We start from the raw sequence: 22362 nt of genomic DNA, 5'->3' as shown, positions 1-22362 counted from the left end.
AAGTCACTCTTTCATCCAAGGGCTGCAGAATGGGTATTGTGTTAGCAGGCATGAAAGCAACATTAATCTCATTGCACATTTCCGTCAGAGCTCTTGGGTGATCAGGTGCATTGTCAATGAACAGTAATCTCTTAAAAGGAATCTTTTCTTTGAAGCAGTAGGTCTCAACAGTGGGCTTCAAATATTCAGTCATCTATGTTGTAAACAGATGGTACTGTCATCCAGGCTTTGTTGTGCCATTTCTAGAGTGCAGGCAGAGTAGATTTAGCATGTAATTCTTAAGGACCCTGGGATCTTTGGAATTTTTAAATGAGCATTGACTTGTTAATGTCATCAGCTATATTAGCCCCCAAGAGAGCCAGTCTGTCCTTTGAAGCTTTGAAGCCAGGCATTAACTTCTCCTCTCTTGCTATGAAAGTCATAGATGGCATCTTCTTCCAATAGAAGAAAGACTGTTTTATCTATGTGGAAAATCTGTTGTTTAGTGTAACCATCTTCATAAATGATCATAGCTAGATCTTCTGGATAACTTGCTGCAGCTTCTCCATCAGCACTTGCTATCAGACCTTGTGCTTTTATGTTATGGAGACCGCTTCTTTCCTTAAATCTCATGATCCAACCTCTGCTAGCTTCCAGATTTTCTTCTGCAGCTTCATTACCTTTCTTAGCCTTATAGACTTGAAGAGAGTTGGGGCCTTTCTTGGGATTAGGCTTTGCCTTAAGGTAATGTTGTGACTCGTTTGATCTTCTTTTCATACATGAAAACCTTCTCCATATCAGCATTTAGGCTGTTTTGCTTTCCTACTTGTGTGTTCACTGGAGTGGCACTTTAAACTTCCATCAAGATCTTTTCCTTTGCATTCACAACTTCATTTGGCGCAAGAGACCTAGCTTTCAGTAAGTCTTGGCTTTTGACATGCATTCCTCACTAAGCTCAGTCATTTCTAGTTTTTTATTTAAAGTGAGAGATGTGCGACTCTTCCTCCCACTTGAACACTTATTGTAGGGTTCTTAATTGGCCCAATTTCAGTATTTTTTTGTCTTGGAATAGGGAAGCCCAAGGAAAGGAAGAGAGATGAGGAACAACCAGTCAGTGTAGCAATCAGAACACATATGATTATTAAGTTTGCCATCTTATATGGGCGTGGTTTGTGTCACCCCAAAACAATTACAATAGCATCATCAAAGGTCACTGATCACAGGTCACAGTAACAGATACAATAATGAAAAAGTGTGAACTATTGTGAGAATTACCAAAATGTGACACAGATACAAAGTGAGCATGTGGTTTTGGAAAAATGGTACTGATAGACCTTCAATGCAGGGTTGCCACAAACCATGAATTTGTAAAAACCACATATCTTTGAAGTGCAATAAAATGAAGTATGCCTGTATGAGATATTTAGTATTCACAGCCTTACTCAAAGTTCGTCTATTACATGGCTTTCTCTCTAATAGTCTCTCTTAGTCTAATTTCCCACTGTCGATATGGATTTAAAAAATGCTTCATACTGTAACAAAAAGTCAGTGAAATGATAGTAATAAGGATGGCCTTCCATATGAGACTTACTTCTATAAAGAAAATAAAGAAAACTTGGCACAGTGTAATTATTTTGTATATTCATATACTGATTTGTATTAAATAAGCTGCTGTTTTTCTGGGTGCTATTAGAAAATTAATTTACTGTGGTTTAAGATCTTTTCAGGGACTACGAATGGTTTTCTATTTTTAATGTTCTTATTAACTTTAACATCATCTAGATTTAATAAGAAACCAAAGAGAGGAATACAGTACCTCCAAGAACAAGGGATGCTTGGCACCACACCTGAAGATATTGCCCAATTCTTACATCAAGAGGAAAGATTAGACTCTGTAAGAATACCATTTTCTTTCTAACCTTTTCTGTAAAATTCTTGGGATTTTTTTTTTCTTTTTATTAGAGACAGGGTCTCGCTATATTGCCCAGGCTAGTTTTGAACTCCTGGGCTCAGGCAGTCCTCCTGCCTCAGCCTCCCAAAGTGCTGGGATTACAGGTGTGAGCCACCACGCCTGGCCCCTTTTCTGTAAAATTCTTTTTTAAGTTAATAATACATATTGTGACTCCTTTAAAATGCTTTCCTAAGTATAGAGGTAAGTAAAACATAAAGAATAACCTTGGTTGGCTGGGCACAGTGGCTTACGTGTGTAATTCCAGCACTTTGGGAGGCCCAGGCAGGTAGATCACCCGAGGTCAGGAGTTCGAGACCAGCCTGGCCAATGTGGCAAGACCTTGTCTCTAATAAAAATACAAAAAATTAGCTGGGTGTGGTGGTGGGCGCCTGTAATCCCAGCTACTCAGGAGGCTGAGGCAGGAGAGTCACTTGAACCCAGGAGGTGGAGGTTGCAGTGAGCCAAGGTTGCACCACTGCACTCCAGCATGGGCTACAGAGTGAGAGTCTGTCTCAAAAACAAACAAAAAGAATATTCTTGGTTATAAAATCATCTGTAATTGGCCCTCTGTAGCCATGAGTTCTGTATCCATGGATTCTACGTCTGTGGATTCAACCAACCACAAATTGAAAATATTCAGGGGGAATAATGGGTGATTGCATCTGTACTGAATGTGTACAAACTTTTTTCTTGTAGTTATTTCCTAAACAATGCAGAAAACCTATTTACATTATATTATATATTATAAGTAATCTAGATATGGGAGTAGAATATATGGGAGGATGTGCATAGATTATATGCAAATACTATGCCATTTTTTATAAGGAACTTGAGCATCCATGGATTATCCATGCGGGGTCCTGGAACCAATCCCCCACTGATACTGAGTGATGACGTGTGTGTGTGTGTGTGTGTGTGTGTGTGTGTCTGTGTCTGTGTCTGTGTGTCTGTGTGTCTAAAATATAAATTCTGCTTTTTAAATTTTCTAAACAAAAGAATTTCCTGATACTTTTATGAAGGCAGTTAGTGTGTTTAACTTCAAGCTTTGTGTTTGAAATTGTTAACTCTGTAGTCAAAAGCCTGTGGATCTTAACGAAATTTTCTACTTTTTAAGTAACCGTGTGGCGAATGTAAACATCTCATGAAAATCTCAATTTCTGGCCAGGCACGGTGGCTCATGCCTGTAATCCCAGCACTTTGGGAGGCTCAGGCGGGTGGATTACCTGAGGTCAGGAGTTCAACACCAGCCTGAACAAGATAGTGAAACCCTGTCTCCACCAAAAATACAAAAAAAATTAGCTAGGCGCAGTAGCAGGTGCCTGTAATCCCAGCTACTTGAGGCTGAGGCAGGAGAATCGCTTGAACCTGGGGGCAGCAGTTGCAGTGAGCCGAGATTGCGCCACTGCACCCCAGCCTGGGCAATAGAGCAAGACTCCGTCTCAAAAAAAAAAAAAAAAGAAAGAAAAGAAAATATCAATTTCTATCTCTGTTTTTACTTTAGACTCAAGTGGGTGAGTTCCTGGGAGATAATGATAAATTTAACAAAGAAGTCATGTATGCATATGTGGACCAACATGACTTTTCAGGAAAAGACTTCGTTTCAGCCCTTCGTATGTTTCTAGAAGGATTTCGTCTTCCAGGGGAAGCTCAGAAAATCGATCGATTAATGGAAAAATTTGCTGCAAGATACCTAGAATGCAACCAAGGGTAAATAAGGTTCAAATGCTCATTGACTGACTGTTATATCCAAAACACCGTGCTAGGTAGCATCCAAGGATTTATAGATAATAGGACCTAATCTCCTGTTTAGAGAATTTAGATTGTCTACAATCTGGAAGTCAAAACAAATCCATAAAAAATTATAATGTGAGATACTTAGAAAAATACAAATGCTATGGGATTTGAGGTGACTTATTTAAATGAATCTATGTAAAACAGTACTTTATAACACGATAAATTTATTTTTCCAGACAAACTCTCTTTGCTAGTGCGGATACTGCTTATGTTTTGGCTTATTCAATTATCATGTTGACCACAGACCTTCACAGTCCACAGGTATGTCTTTTAAGTCAGTTTTACAATAAGTGGTACAAAATAAATACATTATTCTGAATTCAGTAAGTAATAGTTGAAATTTTAGTTTTATTCAGTTAAACCAGTCACCATATTTGGGTATTTAATTTGGGGTGGTGAATGTTTTACAAAAGCAACTTCTGGTAGTAATTAAAATCAGACTTTCAGTTATCTATAAAATGTGTCTGTATTTGTCATTCATGATTGACAATTGTATAAAGCTTAAGATAAATTTTAATCTAACAAGACGTTTATAGGTCTTATGTCTACTTGTCACAAGATGGAAAAACACTGTGTATAAACCATCTTTCTAAAAAATATAATGTTTCAGGCCAAGCGTGGTACCTAACACCTGTAATCCCAGCACTTTGGGTGGCCGAGACAGGTGGATCACATGAGTCCAGGAGTTAAGACCAGCCTGGGCAACATGATGAAACCCTGTCTCTACAAAATATGCATAAATTAGCTGGGCACTGTGGCATGTGCCTATGGTCCCAACTACTTGGAGAGGGCTAAGGTGGGAGGATCACTTCAGCGTGGGAGGCACAAGTCATCCAGTGAGCTGAGATTGTGTCACTGCAGTCCATCCTGGGTGACAGAGGCAGACCGTGTCTCAAAAAAAGAAAAAAAATGTTTCAAACTTCAACAGTAGAGGGATTAGTATAATGAACTCTAATGTACCCATTACCTGCCTTCCACAGTTATCAACTTATGGCCGGTCTTCTTGTATCTGTATCTCTTCCCTCCCCTAGATAATTTTGAAGCAGATCTCAGATATCATACCATTTCATCTGCATTTATCTCAGTATGTTTCTCTAAAAGAGAAGTACTCTAATTAAACATAACCATAATACCATCGTACCTAAAAAGTTAATCATAGTTTAAAGATACCTGATACCTAGAAATGTTCATTTCTTTTGCCTCATAAAGTTCATATTTCCTTCTTAAATATTAAAGAACTGTCACTTGATTTCTGATATCTACCAAAAAAGTTTGATTTTATAGTTTTAGTATTTTTTGCTTAGTTTCTAAAAACACACATTGACATCCTTGGGTAAAATTACCTTTATAAATTATTTGCAAGGATTTCTTAGTACTTCTAGGGGTAGGTATCTAATGATATTTGTTATTCTTAGGATGTAAAATAAATTACCTACTTTCTAGTCTGAGATGTATTGGAAAAATTAAAATTTATTTGAATTTTGAGATTAACCTTTGCAGTATAGGGATTTTTTGTGTCTGTTTTGAGATGTTTAAAGCAGAGTAGATAAGGAGAGTATATACCAAACCTAAAGAATGTATACGATTATATATATATGTATATACATATGATTATGTATGAAGTTACTCCTGTTTTAAACACAATATTGAGCAACTATGCATTTACCACAAATGTACTTGATTTTATATAGGACTTTTAAAAATTTATTAAAGATTTTAATAATTCAAGATTTGCCTCTCGCATATTATTGGCAGTATAGTCAAAGCAGCTCACCTTCAGGGCTTTTATTATCGAGCGTGATGACTTTTACTCTATGGCTTTATAAGGTAGTTCATAGTTGGGATTTTTTTGTATTTGTGTTTTTTGCATTTTTACACCAGAGTTTTCAGTCTAATTTTTTCATTTGATTTTTCAATCTAAACTAGAATATTTTAACCTGGGTTTACTACATACATTTGATTTTAAAAGGCTATGCTTTAAAAGACATTTGGTTCTATAAATGAATAAGCAGTATTATATGCACCTGTGCAATGTCTTCCTATACATATGTACATACTTATGTGATTTTGAAGAAATATTAAAAATTCCTTTTATATCTTTTCATAAGTACCCAGACTGTGAAAAGTTTCTAAGGACATAACAGTTAGGGAGCATTACCTTCACAACAGTGTCCCGTCTTCAGTGTAACAGTGCCTGTTTGCAGAACACGTGCTTGAAGTCCTAGTCTAGCGGTGGCAACTGCTTGTTGTCCAACTGTTCCTTAGTAGCTTGCTGCCTGGTGTCATGTGCTGCTATGCAGCCTGCAGCTGTAGAACAGCTTGTGAGTTTCTATGAAGCTAAGTAATCTGTTAGAAAATTGTACCCATGATCTTGGCCTCAGTTGATTTAACTAACTATAACAAATGACAACATTTTAAAATACAAATAACTTTAAAGGAATTTCTTAAAACTAATTCTCATTCTTAGTTCTTTTCAAACTTAAAATATAGATGGATTTTAACAAGCTGTTTATGTTCCCTTTTCACCCAGAATATTTATAGTTATGCTATTTTTTATGTAGTGTGTGAGAGAGTCAGTGATTTAAAAAAAAATTTTAGGCGTATTTAGAACACACTTAATTTTTGTGTATACAATAATCATCAGTAGTAACAACTGGCTTTAAGTGATTTAAACACTAAATAAGGCACAGCTTAATACAAGCACATGAGGATAAAAGTCAGGAGTAGAATATTCCATAAAAGATGTCAGGAGAAGAAAAGTCAGATTTTGTTTTATACAGCTTCAGACTTCTACTGTGACAGAAGTGTTCTGTGTGAAGCAGTGTGCTTTATTTTGGGGACCCGAAAGCAAAGTATTCTGTACACCCACGTATGGGATCCCTAACCCAGATCCAGAGACAATAAACTGCTACTTCAGATTTTCTGTCAAGACTTTTCGGCTGGGCGCGGTGGCTCAAGCCTGTAATCCCAGCACTTTGGGAGGCCGAGACGGGCGGATCACGAGGTCAGGAGATCGAGACCATCCTGGCTAACACGGTGAAACCCCATCTCTACTAAAAAAAAAATACAAAACACTAGCCGGGCGAGGTGGCGGGCGGCTACTCGGGAGGCTGAGGCAGGAGAATGGCGGGAACCCGGGAGGCGGAGCTTGCAGTGAGCTGAGATCTGGCCACTGTACTCCAGCCTGGGCCGTAGAGTGAGACTCCGTCTCAAAAAAAAAAAAAAAAAAAAAAAAGACTTTTCTTTGCTTCTGATTGACATAATGCTAAAACATTTTACCATGCTTAAAATTTCCAGGTGATTTTAATCTTCCTTTACTTCTTACTGGCAGCAGTGTGTAGTCTTTTATTTTGTTATTCCTGGTGTGTTTTTTAAGCATTCACCTGAACTTTAGTTAAAAAAGCTTCTTTCTTTCTTTTTTTTTTTTTTTTTTGTGCCGTGACTCAAGATGAGTTTTTGAAGTTGTAAGATGATAGCATTTTATCCCATTAAATGATACATTACGCTTGAAAACTTTCATGGTAATATTTTTACATTTTTGTAGGAAAAGCACTCCTGCCTCCCTTTCTGACATGTTAGAAAAATCTGTTTGCAGAATTATCTGAAGTAAATAAGTGTATGTATCCCAGTTACATTTTCTGAAAGTTTTGGTTCCTCTGTACTTTTGCTTTTTGTTTGAGACAGGGTTTTGCTATGTTGCCTAGGTTGGACTTGAATTCCTGGGCTTGTGCCATCCTCCTTCCTCAGCCTCCTGAATAGCTGGGACTACAGGCACATAACACCACACTCTCTATAGTTATTTTTGCAAGCTTCTGATGACTCGCTTGATTATTTTTCTGTGTACTTTCATGTAAATTTACAGGAATCATATCTTAAGAGTTTACCTTAAGTTCTTTGTGGAAGGTGGTAGAAATATACTTAATTAAATAAATATCTTTTCAGAGACATCATATAACATGTAGAAATATATTTAATTAAATAAGTGTCTCTTCGGAAACATCACATAAGACTTCTGGGTTTTTTCTATCTAGGTTTCTGGAGGTAAAGTGTAAACATTTTGGCTATGCTAGTTCCCAAGTTTGTTAATAGGCCTACCATCTTACAGACTCCAAACTTGTATTCCACAGCTTTATCAAGGTGCAAAAGGCATTTCTGTTTAGGGTACTCTTACACAGGACAAAACATTCCAAGGATACTTTGTACAGATCACCTGACATAATTCAGTTGCCACAGTGACTCAATCAGAGAGATTGTTATCTGGTTTTAAATAAATCTCAAGTATTGTTATGTTTATACCCATTGTATATAAAGTCAACTTTAATATTCATTAACAGCACATTTATGTTCTTCTAAACTAAGATTTGAATGTTTTCGATACCTTTGTTTCCAATAATTGTCATGGCCCTATTAAGAGATTGCAGGAGCTCTTAAACCTTGGGCAAAAACAAATATTTTCATTGTTCAACTTCCCTCCTTTCTGGTTGCACATTACTCATGTCCACCTCAGAGCGTGAATTAGTTTATGCCAGAATGGGTCTTTTCTGTATTGCCTTCGTTTTCTGTGATTTTTTTTCATTTTTATCTATATTTTGTTGAATGTTTTCCAGTTTCTATCCTCAAAAGTATTTACAAAATCTCTTATGTAAATATTCATACCTTAAAATACAAGTGTAACCTTTATGTTAATTTTTAGGAATTATAATGGTTTTTCATATTTAGGTGAAAAATAAAATGACAAAGGAACAGTACATTAAGATGAATAGAGGTATCAATGACAGTAAAGACCTTCCTGAAGAGTATCTGTCAGCCATCTATAATGAAATAGCTGGGAAAAAGATATCAATGAAAGAAACAAAAGAACTAACAATCCCTACAAAATCAAGTAAACAAAGTAAGTATCTAAATTAATTGAATTCTGATTGTTCAAGGGGGAAAATATGGGTTCCTAAGAGTTTTTCACTTATGGTCAGGTGTGGTGGTTTGCATTTATAGTCCCCAGCTACTCAGGGAGGCTGAAGCAGAAGGATCACTTGAACCCAGGAGTTCGAGACCAGCATAGGCAACATAGCGAGGTTCTTGTCTCTAAAAAAGAAAAAACTTTATAATTTAAAAGAGAGTTTTTCACTTTATTTAGAATAAAGTAACCTTAGAAATACTGTTAAGAACCATGTTTTGATGAGAAATATTATAATAGAGTTTGGTGATGTGATTGTATTTTTTTCCCCACATTCTGAAGAAAGATAACATTGACCAGTGATTAGTGGAAAATGGAATACATTGTATGCATGTGTCAATGTGCATTTAATATACGCGGATCCGTTTAGTAGTTAACACCAGCAAGGATTTGGAGGTCATAAAGAGTAGTTAGACTCAATAGTCAGGCTTCAAGACCCTTGTCATTTTTTCTTCTTCCTAATCATCTTCAAGCGATATATTTCCATTTGTTCATCTTTTATTACACATAAACGGAAGCTGAAAGTAGGGATGATTGGAAGAGGTGGGGAGACTTAGGATCAGGTGAGAGCTCATAGAGTTAGAAATGGCTACCTCAAACAGACCACAAGTTATATCACTATAGAGTCCCTAGATCTAACTAGCACCAGGAGGCACCTGTGAACCCAGCCCCCTTCTAGACACTCTGTACCTGTGGACAGTGGTAATTAAGTTTGAGCTGAAATCTGACTACAGGAATGCGATGAGGGTAATGGCTCAAGAATATAACAGTAATATAGAAAGAGGATTCTTGCATTTCTGAGCACTTCCACTTGGAACTAAAATCTCAAGTTTAAACAAAGTACAGTAGTAAATCCAAATGGCAGGAGAAAAGAATATTATATATTGTATCATCCTCATATCCCTCTTTTTCTGTCCTATTTTATATATGGTGGTAGGAAATAAGAGAAGCTGGAAATGGGAAGGAGATGGTGGTGTGCTGAAAACACCAAAATTACCCTGGAGTTAAGTTATGGCCAGTTGTTTTCTTGTTAACTCAGGAGCTGTCATTCAAACCTGTGTGGTACAAAGATGCCATTGCCTCTTTTTTTTTTTTTTTTTTTGAGACAGAGTGTTGCTCTTGTTGTGCAGGCTGGAGTGCAATGGCATGATCATGGCTCAGCGCGATCTCGGCTCACCACAACCTCCATCTCCTGGGTTCATGCGATTCTCCTGTCTCAGCCTCCCAAGTAGCTGGGATTGCAGGCGTGTGCCACCACACCTGGCTAATTTTTTTGTATTTTTAGTAGAGACCAGGTTTCTCCATGTTGGTCAGGCTGGTCTTGAACTCCTGACCTCAGGTGATCCGCCTGCCTCGGCTTCCCAGAGTGCTGGGATTACAGGCATGAGCCACCACACCCGGCCAGATACCATTGCATTTTACCTCTCTACTCTTCTCCAGTTCCATGTTTGGGTTGTTTCCCTAATAATTTTATTGTGACAGTTGTACGTACTCGTTTCCCTTTTCATAGGTTTTCCACTTATTCCTGACTCCCAGTCTAGGTATTTATTTTTTGAGGCAAAATTCATATAACATAAAATTAGCCATTTAAAAATGAATAATTCAGCGACATTTAGTACATTCACAGTGTTGTGCAACTACCACTTTTAATTCCAAAATATTTCATTATCCCAAAATGAAACTCCAAACCCATCAAGCAATTACTCCTTATTCCCTCTCCCCCAGCCCCTGGAAAATACCAGTCTACTTTCTATTTCCGTGGATTTTACCTATTCTGGATTTTTCATATAGGTGGAATCATACAATATGGGATCTTTTGTGTCTTGCTTCTTAGGATTATTTTAAATTAGTGTTGGTGGTGTTTATTATTTGATAGTAAAACATCAAAATAGAATTCTTAAATGTTTTATATTTTAAATGCTGATAGTGTTTATTGTTTCAGATGTAGCCAGTGAAAAACAAAGAAGACTTCTGTATAACTTAGAAATGGAGCAGATGGCCAAGACAGCTAAAGCACTCATGGAGGCTGTGAGCCATGTTCAGGCACCTTTTACAAGTGCAACACATTTGGAGCATGTGAGGCCCATGTTTAAGGTAAGAATTTTCAAGTAACATCTGATTGCAGTGTACGGTTATATATAACCGTACATTTATAATATTTTTAAGTTAAGGAAGGGATACGGTGATATAACACATTAGTGTAGACCTATTGAGGTGAAATTCATATAACATGTTATTTAGGACATAGTAGATACAAATTTTCTATTACTTAGAACAAGAAGAGTTACTCACTATAATTAATAGTTGTGTAATCCTGGGAATTAAGAATAGAAAAGTTTTGGAGAATGATCGTTAATCCTTGGCCCGATTTTCTCTAAATTAGTCATGCTTAAATCTTTGGAGTTAACTCACATTTCAAATGATCATGAGGCTCTTGTTTTCTTCAAGTGCTTTGGCCCCAGGATCTTACATCAGGCTTCTGAGTATGCCTGGGGCCCGGAAAGTAGGGTAAGGAACAGAAGAGAATATTATTTGTTTGTGGGTTGATTTAGTGAGAATGATACTTACTCTTTAAAATTTGATTTCCCATTCCTTCTTCATTCTCCAAATTCCAGAATGAGTAAGCAGTGCATTACAAGAGTTGTAGCAAAGTGAAGTGGTGTCTAGTTAAGTTTGAAAAGAGAAAGTTGGTAAAGTATATTCCTGTTCATGAGATCATATGGCAGGATAATCTATGGAGGCTAAAGATCATAATCTGATGCTTACTCTGATTCTAACTACACGTATGTGTGGGTAGTAAAAGATGACTACGGGATTCTTGTGCTTCCTTTTAGCTCCAAAATTTTGTAAGTACTTCTACCTCTTCTTCAAGGTCCATGTGATACACTGTTTCTAAACGTTGATGAAGAATCATGAGATGAGAGTGAGCTTTTATGATCTGTTCTCTGGATTTGTTGTAGTTTATTTAAACATCCTCCAAACTAGAATTAACAATCTTTTCCCTCAATGGCATTTCTGCTACCACAGTGCTACTCCAGACACCCTCATTTCTCCCTCTGCTTACTGTGGCATTCTCCTAACAGGCATCTTCATTTCTACTTTTTCACTCCTCTTACCCATTTATAGAGACCAGAGTGATCTTTTTAAAATACCAAATGAAATGCCAGTTTCTTACTTAAAGCTTTTTATTGGCTTTGCATGATACCATGAAACCTGACACACCGTTGGTGTCTGTAGACTTTCTGTGATCTGGCTCCACCTGCCTCTCCAATTTCATCACTAGATCTCTTCTGTCTCTTACTATGCCGCAGTCACACCAGTATTTTTTGGTTTCTAGAACATCTTAAGTTATTTTCTCTTCAGGGCATTCATATGAGGTATATCCTTTGTCTAGAATGTTCTTTCCTTCTTTGCCTGAATAGTTTCCAGTTTAAATATTACCCTCTCAGCCAGGCACGGTGGCTCACGCCTGTATTCCCAGCACTTTGAGAGGCTGAGGTGGGTGGATTGCTTCAGGTCAGGAGTTCAAGACCAGACTGACCAACATGGTGAAACCCCATCTCTACTAAAAGTACAAAAATTAGCCGGGCTTGGTGGCGTGCACCTGTAGTCCCAGGTACTTGAGAGCTGAGACAGGAGAATTGCTTGAACCTGGGAGATGGAGGTTGTAGTGAGCCAAGATCAGGCCACTGCACTCCAGCCTGGGTGACAGAATGAGACTCTGTCTCAAAAATAAAAATAAATAAATATCACCCTCTCTGAGAGTTCTGCACTGTCCCCTCTAATCTAAACTAGGTCCCTAATTCATAATATTCTATGCCTTTCCTTCAATATATCTATAGATTTATCTATCCATCTGTCTGTCTGTCTGTATGTCTGTCTATCTGTATGTATGTCTGTGTACAGATTTGTGTGCTCCTCAACTTACGATGGGATTATGTCTCAATAAACCCATTGTTTAAGTGGAAAATGTATTTAATACACCTAACTTACAGAACGTTATAGCTTAGCCTTGCCTGCCTTAAACATGCCCAGGATAATTACCTTAGCCTACAGGTGGTCAAAATCATCTAACACAAAGCCTGTTTTATGCTACAGTACTGAATATCTCATGTAATTTATTGAATGCTATACTGAAAATGAAAAACAATAGTTGTATGAATATATTGTAAAGTCAAAAAATGGTAAATTGAACCATTGTAAGTTGGGAACTGTCTGTATATACATTATTTATATACATTTATGGGGTAAGGAACTACATCTGTTCATTTTTCCCAACATCGATCATAGTTCCTGGCTTGTGTTAAGAACTCAATGAATAAACATTGGCTGGGTGGAAGGAATGAATGATATATTCCTGGAATGCAATGTATAATATTAAGGGATATACACTTTTTTTGAGATAAAGCAAGGACAAAAACAAAGTTTATCTTGTTAGAAACAAGATACAGTGTCACTTATAGTCTTCAAACATTATTGCACTTTATCATAATTTGACAAAGCATTCATGAAACAATCTGTAGACTAGTTTTAACAGACAAATAACATCTGTAAGCAGGCATGACTGTCCTAAATTGTTTACTACGTGTGAATTTTACAAACATTATTTATAGTAATGGTAGTGGTGGCGCTGGAGAGTATTGCACCTTCTCCAAACTGCACAGTGAGAACCACTACTCTGTGAGATGTCTCTTCACTTTGTTGATTGTTTCCTTTGCTTTGCAGAAGCTTTTTAACTTGATATGTCCATTTGTCCATTTTTACTTTGGTTGCCTGTGCTTGTGGGGTATTCCTCAAGAAATCTTTGCCCAGATTAATGTCCTAGAGAGTATCCCCAGTGTTTTCTTACGGTAGTCTCATAGTTTGAGGTCTTAGATGTAAGTTTTTAATCCATTTTTATCTGATTTTTGTATATGGCAAGATAAAGGATAAAGGAGTTTGATTCTTTTGTATATGGATATCCAGTTTTCCCAGCACTGTTCATTGAAGAGACTGTCCTTTCTCCCAATGTATGTTCTTGGCACCTTTGTAAAAAATGAATTCAGTAGATGTATGGATTTATTTTTGGGTTCTCTATTCTGTTCCAGTGATCTACATATCTCTTTTTATGCCAGTGCTATGCCATTTTGGCTACTATAGCTCTGTAGTATAACTTGAAGGCAGGTAATGTGATTTTTTCCAGTTTTGTTCTTTTTGTTCAGGATAGCTTTGGCTGTTTGGGTCTTTTTTGATTCCATATAAATTGTAGAATTTTTTTTTTCTATTCCTATTAAGAATGTCATGGTGTTCTATAGATTGCTTTGGGTAATATGGACATTTTAGCAATACTGATTCTTCTAATCCATAAACAAAATATCTTTCAATTTTTCTGGTGTCCTCTTCAGTTTCTTTCATCACTGTTCTATAGTTTTCATTGTAGAGATCTTTCACTTCTTCGGTTAATTTTTAAAATTTCTTTCTTAGATTGTTCACTGTTGTCAAATAGAAATGCTACTGAATGTTGTATGTTGTTTTTTGTATCCTGCAGCTTTACTGAATTTATCAGTTCTAACAGTTTTTTTGGTAGAGTGTTCAGGCTTCTCTGAATATAAGATCATATCACCTGCAAATAGGTAATTTGACTTCTTCCTTTCCAGTTTGGATGTCTTCTATTTCTTTCTCTTTTCTGATTGCTCCAGCTAGTTCTTCCAGTACTTTGTTGAATAACAGTGGTGAAAGTAGGCATCCTTATTATGTTTCAGATGTTAGAGGAAAGGCTTCCTGTTTTTCCCTTTTCAGTACAATACTAGCTGTGGTCTGTTGTATATGGCTTTCATTATGTTGAGGAATATTCCTTCTATATCTACCTTTTTGAGAGTTTTTATCGTGAAGGGATGTTGAATTTTATTAAATGCTTTTCGAGCATCAGTTGAAATGATCATATGGTATTGTCTTTCATTCTGTTGATATGATGTATCACATTGATTAATTTGTGTATGTTGAACCATCCTTGCATCCCTGGGATAAATCTCACTTGGTCATGATTAATAATCTTTTAAATGTGTTGTTGAATTTGGTTTGCTAGTATTTTGTTGAGGATTTTTGCATCCATGTTCATCAGTGATATTGGCCTGCAATTTTTTTTTTTTTTAATGTGTCTTTGCCTGGTTGTGGTATCAGGATAATACTGGCCTTGTAGAATGAGTTTGGAAATACTCCCTCCTCCTCTGTTTTCAGAATAGTTTGAATAGGATTGGTATTAGTTCTTTAAATGTTTGGTAGAATTTAGCAGTGAAGCCATCAGATCCCACGCTTTCCATTGCTGGCAGACTTTTTATTATGGCTTTGATCTCATTGCTTGTTATAGGTCTGTTCAGGTTTTGAATTTCTTCTTGGTTCAATCTTTGTAGATTCTGTGTGTCTAGGAATTTATCCATTTCCTTTAGATTTTCCAGTTTACCGGCATTTAGTTGCTCAGAGTAACCACTAAGAGAATCCTTTGAATTTCTGTGGTATCAGTTGTAATGTCTCCTTTTTCATCTCTAATTTTATTTACTTGTGTCTTCGGTCTTTTTTTTCTTAGTCTTGGTTAAGGTTTGTCAAGTTTGTCTATCATTTCAGAAAACCAACTTTTTGTTTTGTTGATGTTTTGTATTTTCAAAATTTCAATTTCATTCATTTGTGCTCTGATCTTTATTTTCTTCTACTAATTTTGGGTTTGATTTGCTCTTGCTTTTCTAGTTCTTTAAGATGCATCATTAGGTTGTTTATTTGGAGTTTTTCTTCTTTTTTGATGTAGGCACTAATAGCTATAAAATTCGCTCTTAGTACTACTTTCACTATATTCCATAGGTTTGGGTACGTTGTATCTTCATTATCATTTGCTTCAAGAAATTTTTCAGTTTTCTTCTTAATTTCTTCGTTGACCCACTGGTCATTCAGGAGCATATTCTTTAATTTTCATGTGTTTGTATTGTTTCTAAAATTATTCTTGTTATTGATTTCTAGTTTTATTCCATTGTAGCAGAGAAGAGGCTTCATATTGTTTCAGTTTTTAAAAATGTTTTCAGATTTGTTTTGAGTCTTAACATATGGTCTGTCCTCTAGAATGATCCATGTGCTGAGGAAAAGAATGTGTATGCTACTGCTGTTGGATGAAATATTCTGTAAATATCTATTAGGTCCATTTGTTCTGTAGTGCAGATTAAATCTGATGTTTCTTTGTTGATCTTCTGCTGGAAATTTGTCCGATATGGAAAATGAGGTGTTGAAGTCTCCAGCTGTTATTGTATTGGGTCTGTCTCTGTCTTTAGCTCTAATAATTTGCTTTATATATTTGGGTGCTCCAGTGCTGGGTGTGCATCTGTATGTATGCAGACACATACACACACCCTCACACAGTGGCATATCCTCTTGCTGAATTGACCTCTTTGTCATTACATATTGGCTTTCTTTCTTCCTAGTTTTTGTCTTGAAATATATTTTGTCTGATGGTAAGTATAGCTACTCCTGCTCTTTTTTGCTTTCCATTTGCATGGAATATCTTTCCATCCCTTTATTTTCTGTCTGTATGTATCATTGTAGGTGAAGTGTGTCTCTTGTACACAACAGATCATTGAGGCTTGTGTTTTTATTCATTCAGCCACTATATATCTTTTTATTGGAGAGTTTAGCCTATTTATATTCAGCATGACTATTTGGTAAAGACTTACTCCTCCCATTTTGTTATTTTCTGGTTGTTTTGTGGTCTTTTCTTTCTTTCCTTCTTTCCTATCTTCCTTTTAGTGAAGGTTATTTTCTGTGATGGTTTGATTTAATTTCTTACTTTTTATTTTTTGTTTATTCATTATAGGTTTTTTTGGTTTGAGGTTACTATGAGGCTTGCAAGTACTATCTTACAACCCATTATTTTAAGCTGATAACACTGCTTGCATAAACAGATAAACAAGTGAAAATAAAACCAATAACTCTACACTTTAATTTGTTCCCCCGCTTTTTAACCTTTTGTTGTTTTTGTTTATACCTTATTGTACTGCCTGTGTCTTGAAAAGCTGTAGGTCATCTTTCTGTCTTACTACTTAAGAGTATTTTACATGTCACAGTTACAGAGTGTTATAATACTATTTTTTTCTGTGTACTTTCTATAACCAGTGAGTTTTGTGCTTTTAGATGATTTCTTCTTACTCATTAATGTCCTTTTTCTGATTGAAGTACTCCCTTTAGTATTTCATGCAGAACATGTCTGGTATTGAAATCCCTCAGCTTTCATTTGGGAAATTACTGCTCTTTCATGTTTAAAGGATAGTTTCACCAGATATGTACTATTTTCAGGTAAAAGTTTTTTTTCCATAAGCACTTTAAATATGTCATACCACTGTACCCTGGCCTTTGTGGTTTCCACTGAATAGTCTCCTGCCAGACATATTGGAACTTCGTTGTATGTTATTTGTTTCTTTTCTCTTCTTGCTTTTAGGGTCCTTTATGTTTGACCTTTGTGAGTTTAATTATTAAAAGGCCTTGAGGTAGTTTTCTTTGGGTTACATTTGTTTGATGTTCTGTAACCTTCTTGTACTGGATACTGTTATTTTTCTGTAGGTTTGGGGAGTTCTCTGTTGTTATCCCTTTGAATAAACTTTCTACCTCTATCTCTTTCTCTGCCTCTTTGAAGACCAATAACTTTTAGAATTGACCTTTTAAAGCTATTTTCCAGATTTTATAGGTGTGCTTCATTCTTTTTTCTTTTGCCTCCTCTGACTGTATTTTTTTCAGATAGCCTGTCTTCACGCTTACGAATTCTTTATTCTGCTTGATCAGTTCTGCTATTAAGAGACTCTGATGGGGCTGGGCACTGTAGTTTATGCCTGTAATCCCAACATTTTGGGAGGCTGAAGTGGGCAGATCGCTTGAACCCAGGAGTTTGAGACCAGTCAAGGCAACATGGCGAAGCCCCGTCACTACAAAAATTAGCCAGGTGTAGTGTGGCTTGTGCCTGTGGTTCCAGCTACTAGGAAAGCTGAGGTGGGAGGATTGCTTGAGCCTGGGAGGTGGAGGTTGCAGTGAGCTGTGATGCCACTGCACTCCAGCCTGAGTGACAGAGTGAGATCCTCAAAAAAAAAAAAAAAAAAAGGAAATGGCTAAATATGTTTTCGTTTTTTTTCTTTCTTTTTTTTTTTTTTTTGAGATGGAGTCTTACTTTGTCACCCAGGCTGGAGTGCAGTGGCATGATCTCAGCTCACTGCAACCTCCGCCTCCCAGGTTCAAGCAGTTCTGCCTGCCTCAGCCTCCTGAGTAGCTGGGATTACAGGCACCTGCCACCATGTCTGGCTAATTTTTGTATTTTTAGTAGACACAGGGTTTTGTCATGTTGGCCAGGCTGGTCTCAAACTCCTGATCTCAGGTGATCCGCCCACCTCAGCCTCCCAAAGTGCTGGAATTACAAGCGTGAACCACTGTGCCTGGCCCGCATTTTTCGACTGTGGAATTTTGTTTGATTCTTTTTTATTATTTTAATCCTTTTAAAAATTAATCTGATGGAATTCTGAATTTCTTCTGTGTTACCTTGAATTTATTTGAGTTTCCTCAAAGCAGCTCTTTTGAATTCTCTGTCAGAAAGGTCACATATATCTCTTTCTCTAGGATTGGTCCCTGGTATTTAGTTCATTTGGTGAGGTCATGTTTTCCTGGATGGTCTTGATACTTACAGATGTTCATTGATGTCTGGGCTTTGAGTAATTAGGTATTTATTGTAATCTTCTCAGTCTGGGCTTGTTTGTACCCATCCTTCTGGGGAAGGCTTTCCAGGTATTCAAAAGGACTTGATGATATGGTTTGGCTGTGTCCTTACCTATATCTCATCTTGGATTGTAGCTCCCATAATTCCCACGTGTCATGGGAGAGACCCAGTGGGAGGTAATTGAATCTGGGGGGCAGGTCTTTTCCCATGCTGTTCTTGTGATGGTGAATGAGTCTCATGAGAACTGATGGTTTTATAAAGAGGAGTTCCCCACACAAGCTCTCTCTTGCCTGCTGCTAAGACATGACTTTGCTCCTCCTTGCCTTCTACCATGATTGTGAGGCTTCCCAGCCACATGGAACTGAGTCCATTAAGCCTGTTTTTCTTTATAAATTACCCAGTCTTGGGTATGTCTTCATTAGCAGCTTGAGAATGGACTAATATACTTGGGTATTATGATCCATGCCATATCTGCTTTAGGGGACTTCCCAAGCCCAGTAACGGTGGGTTACTTGCAGACTCTGTGGTTCTTGCAGACTCATAGAGGTATCGCCTTAGTGGTCTTCAATAACATTCAGAAGAATTCTCTGGATTACCCCCCAGGTTCCAGGTAGGTCCAGAGATACTATCTTGGAGCCAGGGACATGAGTCAGAAACCTTAGGAATCTACCTGGTGTTCTATTCTACTGCAGCTGAGCTGGCACTCAAACTACAAGACATAGTCCTTCCCACTCTTCCCTCCCCTTTTCACAGGCAGAGGAGTCTTAGCCCGTGGCCATCACCACCACAGGCCCATGGGGAGTACTGCCAAGCTACTGCTGATGTTCACAAGGGCCAAGGGCTCTCTCCTGAGCTTGTCTTGAATGCTGCCAGGCTGGGACTCACCCTTCAGGGCAATGGTCTTCCCTCTGGCCCAGGACAGGTACAGAAATGCCATCCCAGAGCCAAGGCCTGGAATAAGGTCTCCAAGAGCCCACTTGTTGCTCTACCCTTCTGTGGCCAAGCTGGTACCTAAAGTGCAAGCCAAAGTCCCCTTTACTTTGTCCTCTGCAAGAAGAAGGAGTCCCTCCCCATAGCCACCACAGCTGGGAATGCGCTGAGTCTCACCTGAGTCCCACAGTGTATTACCTGGATATCACTTTGGCTATTCAGGGCCCAGGGGCTCTTTAGTCAGCAATTGATGGATCCTCTGAGGACTGGGCCCTTCCCTTCAAGGCAGTGGGTTCCCTTCTGGCCTAGAATGTGTCTAGAAATCAGAGCTAGGGCTTGGAAAGGAGGCCTCACACCTCTGCCTGGTGCCCTATCCTACTGTGGCTGAGCTGATTTTAGAGATGCAAGACAAAGTCCTCTTTGTTCTTCCCTCTCCTTTTCTTAAGCATAAGGAGGGAGTCTGTTCTGGAGCTACAAGCTATGCTTCGGGGTGGGGTGATGCCAGCACTCCCTTAGCCACCCTAGCTGGTGTCTGAGTAGGTTGTGTATCCCCCATGTCCACTGCCTCCAAGCCCAGCACAGCTAGACCTTGCCTAGGAGTTGCAGTCCTTGTGGCCTAGACTGATTTTCAAGTTTATTGAGAGCCCCAGAACACTTTAGTCCATGCTGGTGTGGCTTGCTGGAACTCAGGTTCCTACTGCTAGGATGGGTGATGCCTCTCTGGCTGTGGCTCATCTGAATACTTCCTCTGTGGGTGGACATCAGCTCAGTTCAGCTTTCTACTGTGATGGGATGGCACTGAGTTCAGTGTAAAGTCTCACAGTTGCTGCACTGTCCCTCTCCCAAGTACACAGATTTTCTCTCCGCAGCACAGGGCCGCTGATGGGAGATGGGGGAGGGATGGCATTGGTGATTTAAGACTGTCTTTCCTACCCTCTTCGGTGTCCCTTTCAGTGAAACGAAGTTAAAACCAGCTACTGTGAGTGCTCACCTGTTTCTTGGTTCTTAAGAAGGGGTGTGTGTGTGTGTGTGTGTGTGTGTCTGTGTGTGTGTGTAGATAGTTGTTAAATTTGGTGTTCCTGCATGGGGGATGATTGGTGGAGCTGTCTTTTTGGCCCTCTTGTTCCTGCGTATTATCCATTTTTAAGAACTTTTTAATGTATTGCCAAACTGTGTTCCACAAAGGTTTGTACAGTTATGAGTGCAGTTTAACTGCTGCCTGGATATTATTTAGTTGTAATTTGATAGGAGAAATCATTGTCTTTGATTCCTAAAGGAGTTAAACATTTTTTTTTCACTGCCTTAAGAACCATTTGTATCTCTTCTTGTGTAAAATATAACACAGGTTTCCAAATAGATACACTGTTTCTCCACAAAATGTGTAAGTTATTGCTGTCATATAGTACTTCCTAGTTTAGAAGTACTGCACTTACGTTTCTCACAGCTTCTCTCTGTAGTGGCAGTTCAAATATAATAGATGAAGAAAAGTGAGGTTCAGAGAGATTAAATAAGTGGCAGAACTGAGACTAGAACCTAGGTTCTATGGCTTATGTTCTTTATTTAGAGATCATAAATGTTTACTTCTCAACTTTCTGAAGTTTAGAAACAAAGCTCTGGGTAATTGCTTTCCTTAGTAATGCTAAATACTTTATAGGTCTTTTAAAAATTTGGTTGTAATTTCTATAGCACACTGATAGAAACATTTTTCATCTTTATGGCTATATGGCTATATATAGTTTTTCTTTATGATGACCACTTAAAAGCAGTTGAATACTTTTACATCAGACATTTCAAAGTTATGTATTTTATTAGAATTTTCAGTGGCCAAAAAGTAGCGTCTTTTTTCCTTTATATTGTAACTTCATTCAGGATTCAAAGTTTCGATGGTAAAATTTCAATAAGTATTTGTTGTCTTCCACAGTGTATCATGAGGAAGTATTTTATTGAACTATTTTTTAAATATTGTCCAACTGAAAACCAGAAATATCACTTAGGTCTCAATGTAAAATATTTAACTATTTTTTAAAAATTAGGCTAAATGATGTTCAGGGAATGGGCTTAAAGAAAAGAGAACAATGTTGTTTGTTTCAAGTAGGAAAATGATTAACAGGATCTTACTGGAAATACAGTATGTGAAATATTGCAAGAGACAAAGCTTACAAGGAGAGGAGTTCTGAAGTCGGGTAAAACTAATATTTTTATGAAAATTGATTATTTCCATTTTTTAATTGATGTGAATAATTTATAGGTACAGTTCTTAAAATATGCCTAAGGTCCTCTATTGAATTTATTATTTTGTTCTCCCATTTATTCAAGCCCAGGCAACATTATATAGTTTTCCCCCTTTATTTAAGAAAGCTTTCTAGATAACTGCTAAGAAATTCATTTCTTTTTTTAAGAACTTGTATTGTCTAAAAGCTTTGAGAAGTATTAATGTGTTATCATAAACTTTAATTAAAATACAATTTTTAATTTTTGTAGTTGGCTTGGACACCTTTTCTGGCTGCATTCAGTGTGGGTCTACAAGATTGTGATGATACTGAAGTAGCCTCTCTTTGCCTGGAAGGTATAAGATGTGCAATCAGAATTGCATGCATTTTCAGCATTCAGGTAACAGAGAATTTTGTCTTTGTAGCCAGTTTGGAACATTAATTATGCCATTACAATAGTTTAAATTACAATAATTGTTTTATGTGTGACATTAAAAACTAATTTCAAGTTTATGATGGAATTTAAATGAATCTTAATGTTTAAGCTTCTGAGAGGCTGTTATGGAAGGGGTAGTTCTATACTGATCTGTCTAAAGTTTATCATTATAACTTCGGTTACAGTTTTTTGTCTTATTGAAGATTATATAAAAAGTTTTCAAGACTTTGAATTCCTATGTTAATTTGAACATCTTGTTTAAACATATAAAATATTTTATTGAATCAGTTTATATACAAGGATGTATGATTTTATAACTTAAGCCTAAGAGCAGGTTATCTTTAAGACATGTAAATATTGAATACATACTTTTCTTTTTTTTTTTTTTTTTTTTTT

The 22362-nt window shown here is 37.3% G+C and overlaps 1 protein-coding gene across 1 annotated transcript in view; it reads left to right on the top strand.

Annotated features, from left to right (window-relative positions):
* The window catches only part of ARFGEF1 (ADP ribosylation factor guanine nucleotide exchange factor 1), a 144865-nt gene that overhangs the window by 79834 nt on the left and 42669 nt on the right, over positions 1-22362 (top strand). The window contains exons 15-20 of the mRNA XM_025395254.1: positions 1762-1873; positions 3432-3637; positions 3901-3985; positions 8444-8615; positions 10621-10772; positions 21802-21930. Coding sequence (XP_025251039.1) covers positions 1762-1873; positions 3432-3637; positions 3901-3985; positions 8444-8615; positions 10621-10772; positions 21802-21930 — 856 coding nt within the window. The remainder of the gene's footprint in view (positions 1-1761; positions 1874-3431; positions 3638-3900; positions 3986-8443; positions 8616-10620; positions 10773-21801; positions 21931-22362) is intronic.

The sequence above is a fragment of the Theropithecus gelada genome, chromosome 8 (genome assembly GCF_003255815.1).
Source record: "Theropithecus gelada isolate Dixy chromosome 8, Tgel_1.0, whole genome shotgun sequence".
NCBI lineage: Eukaryota > Metazoa > Chordata > Mammalia > Primates > Cercopithecidae > Theropithecus > Theropithecus gelada.
Note: the sequence above shows the minus strand (reverse complement) of the source record. Positions and strands in the feature narration are given on the sequence as shown.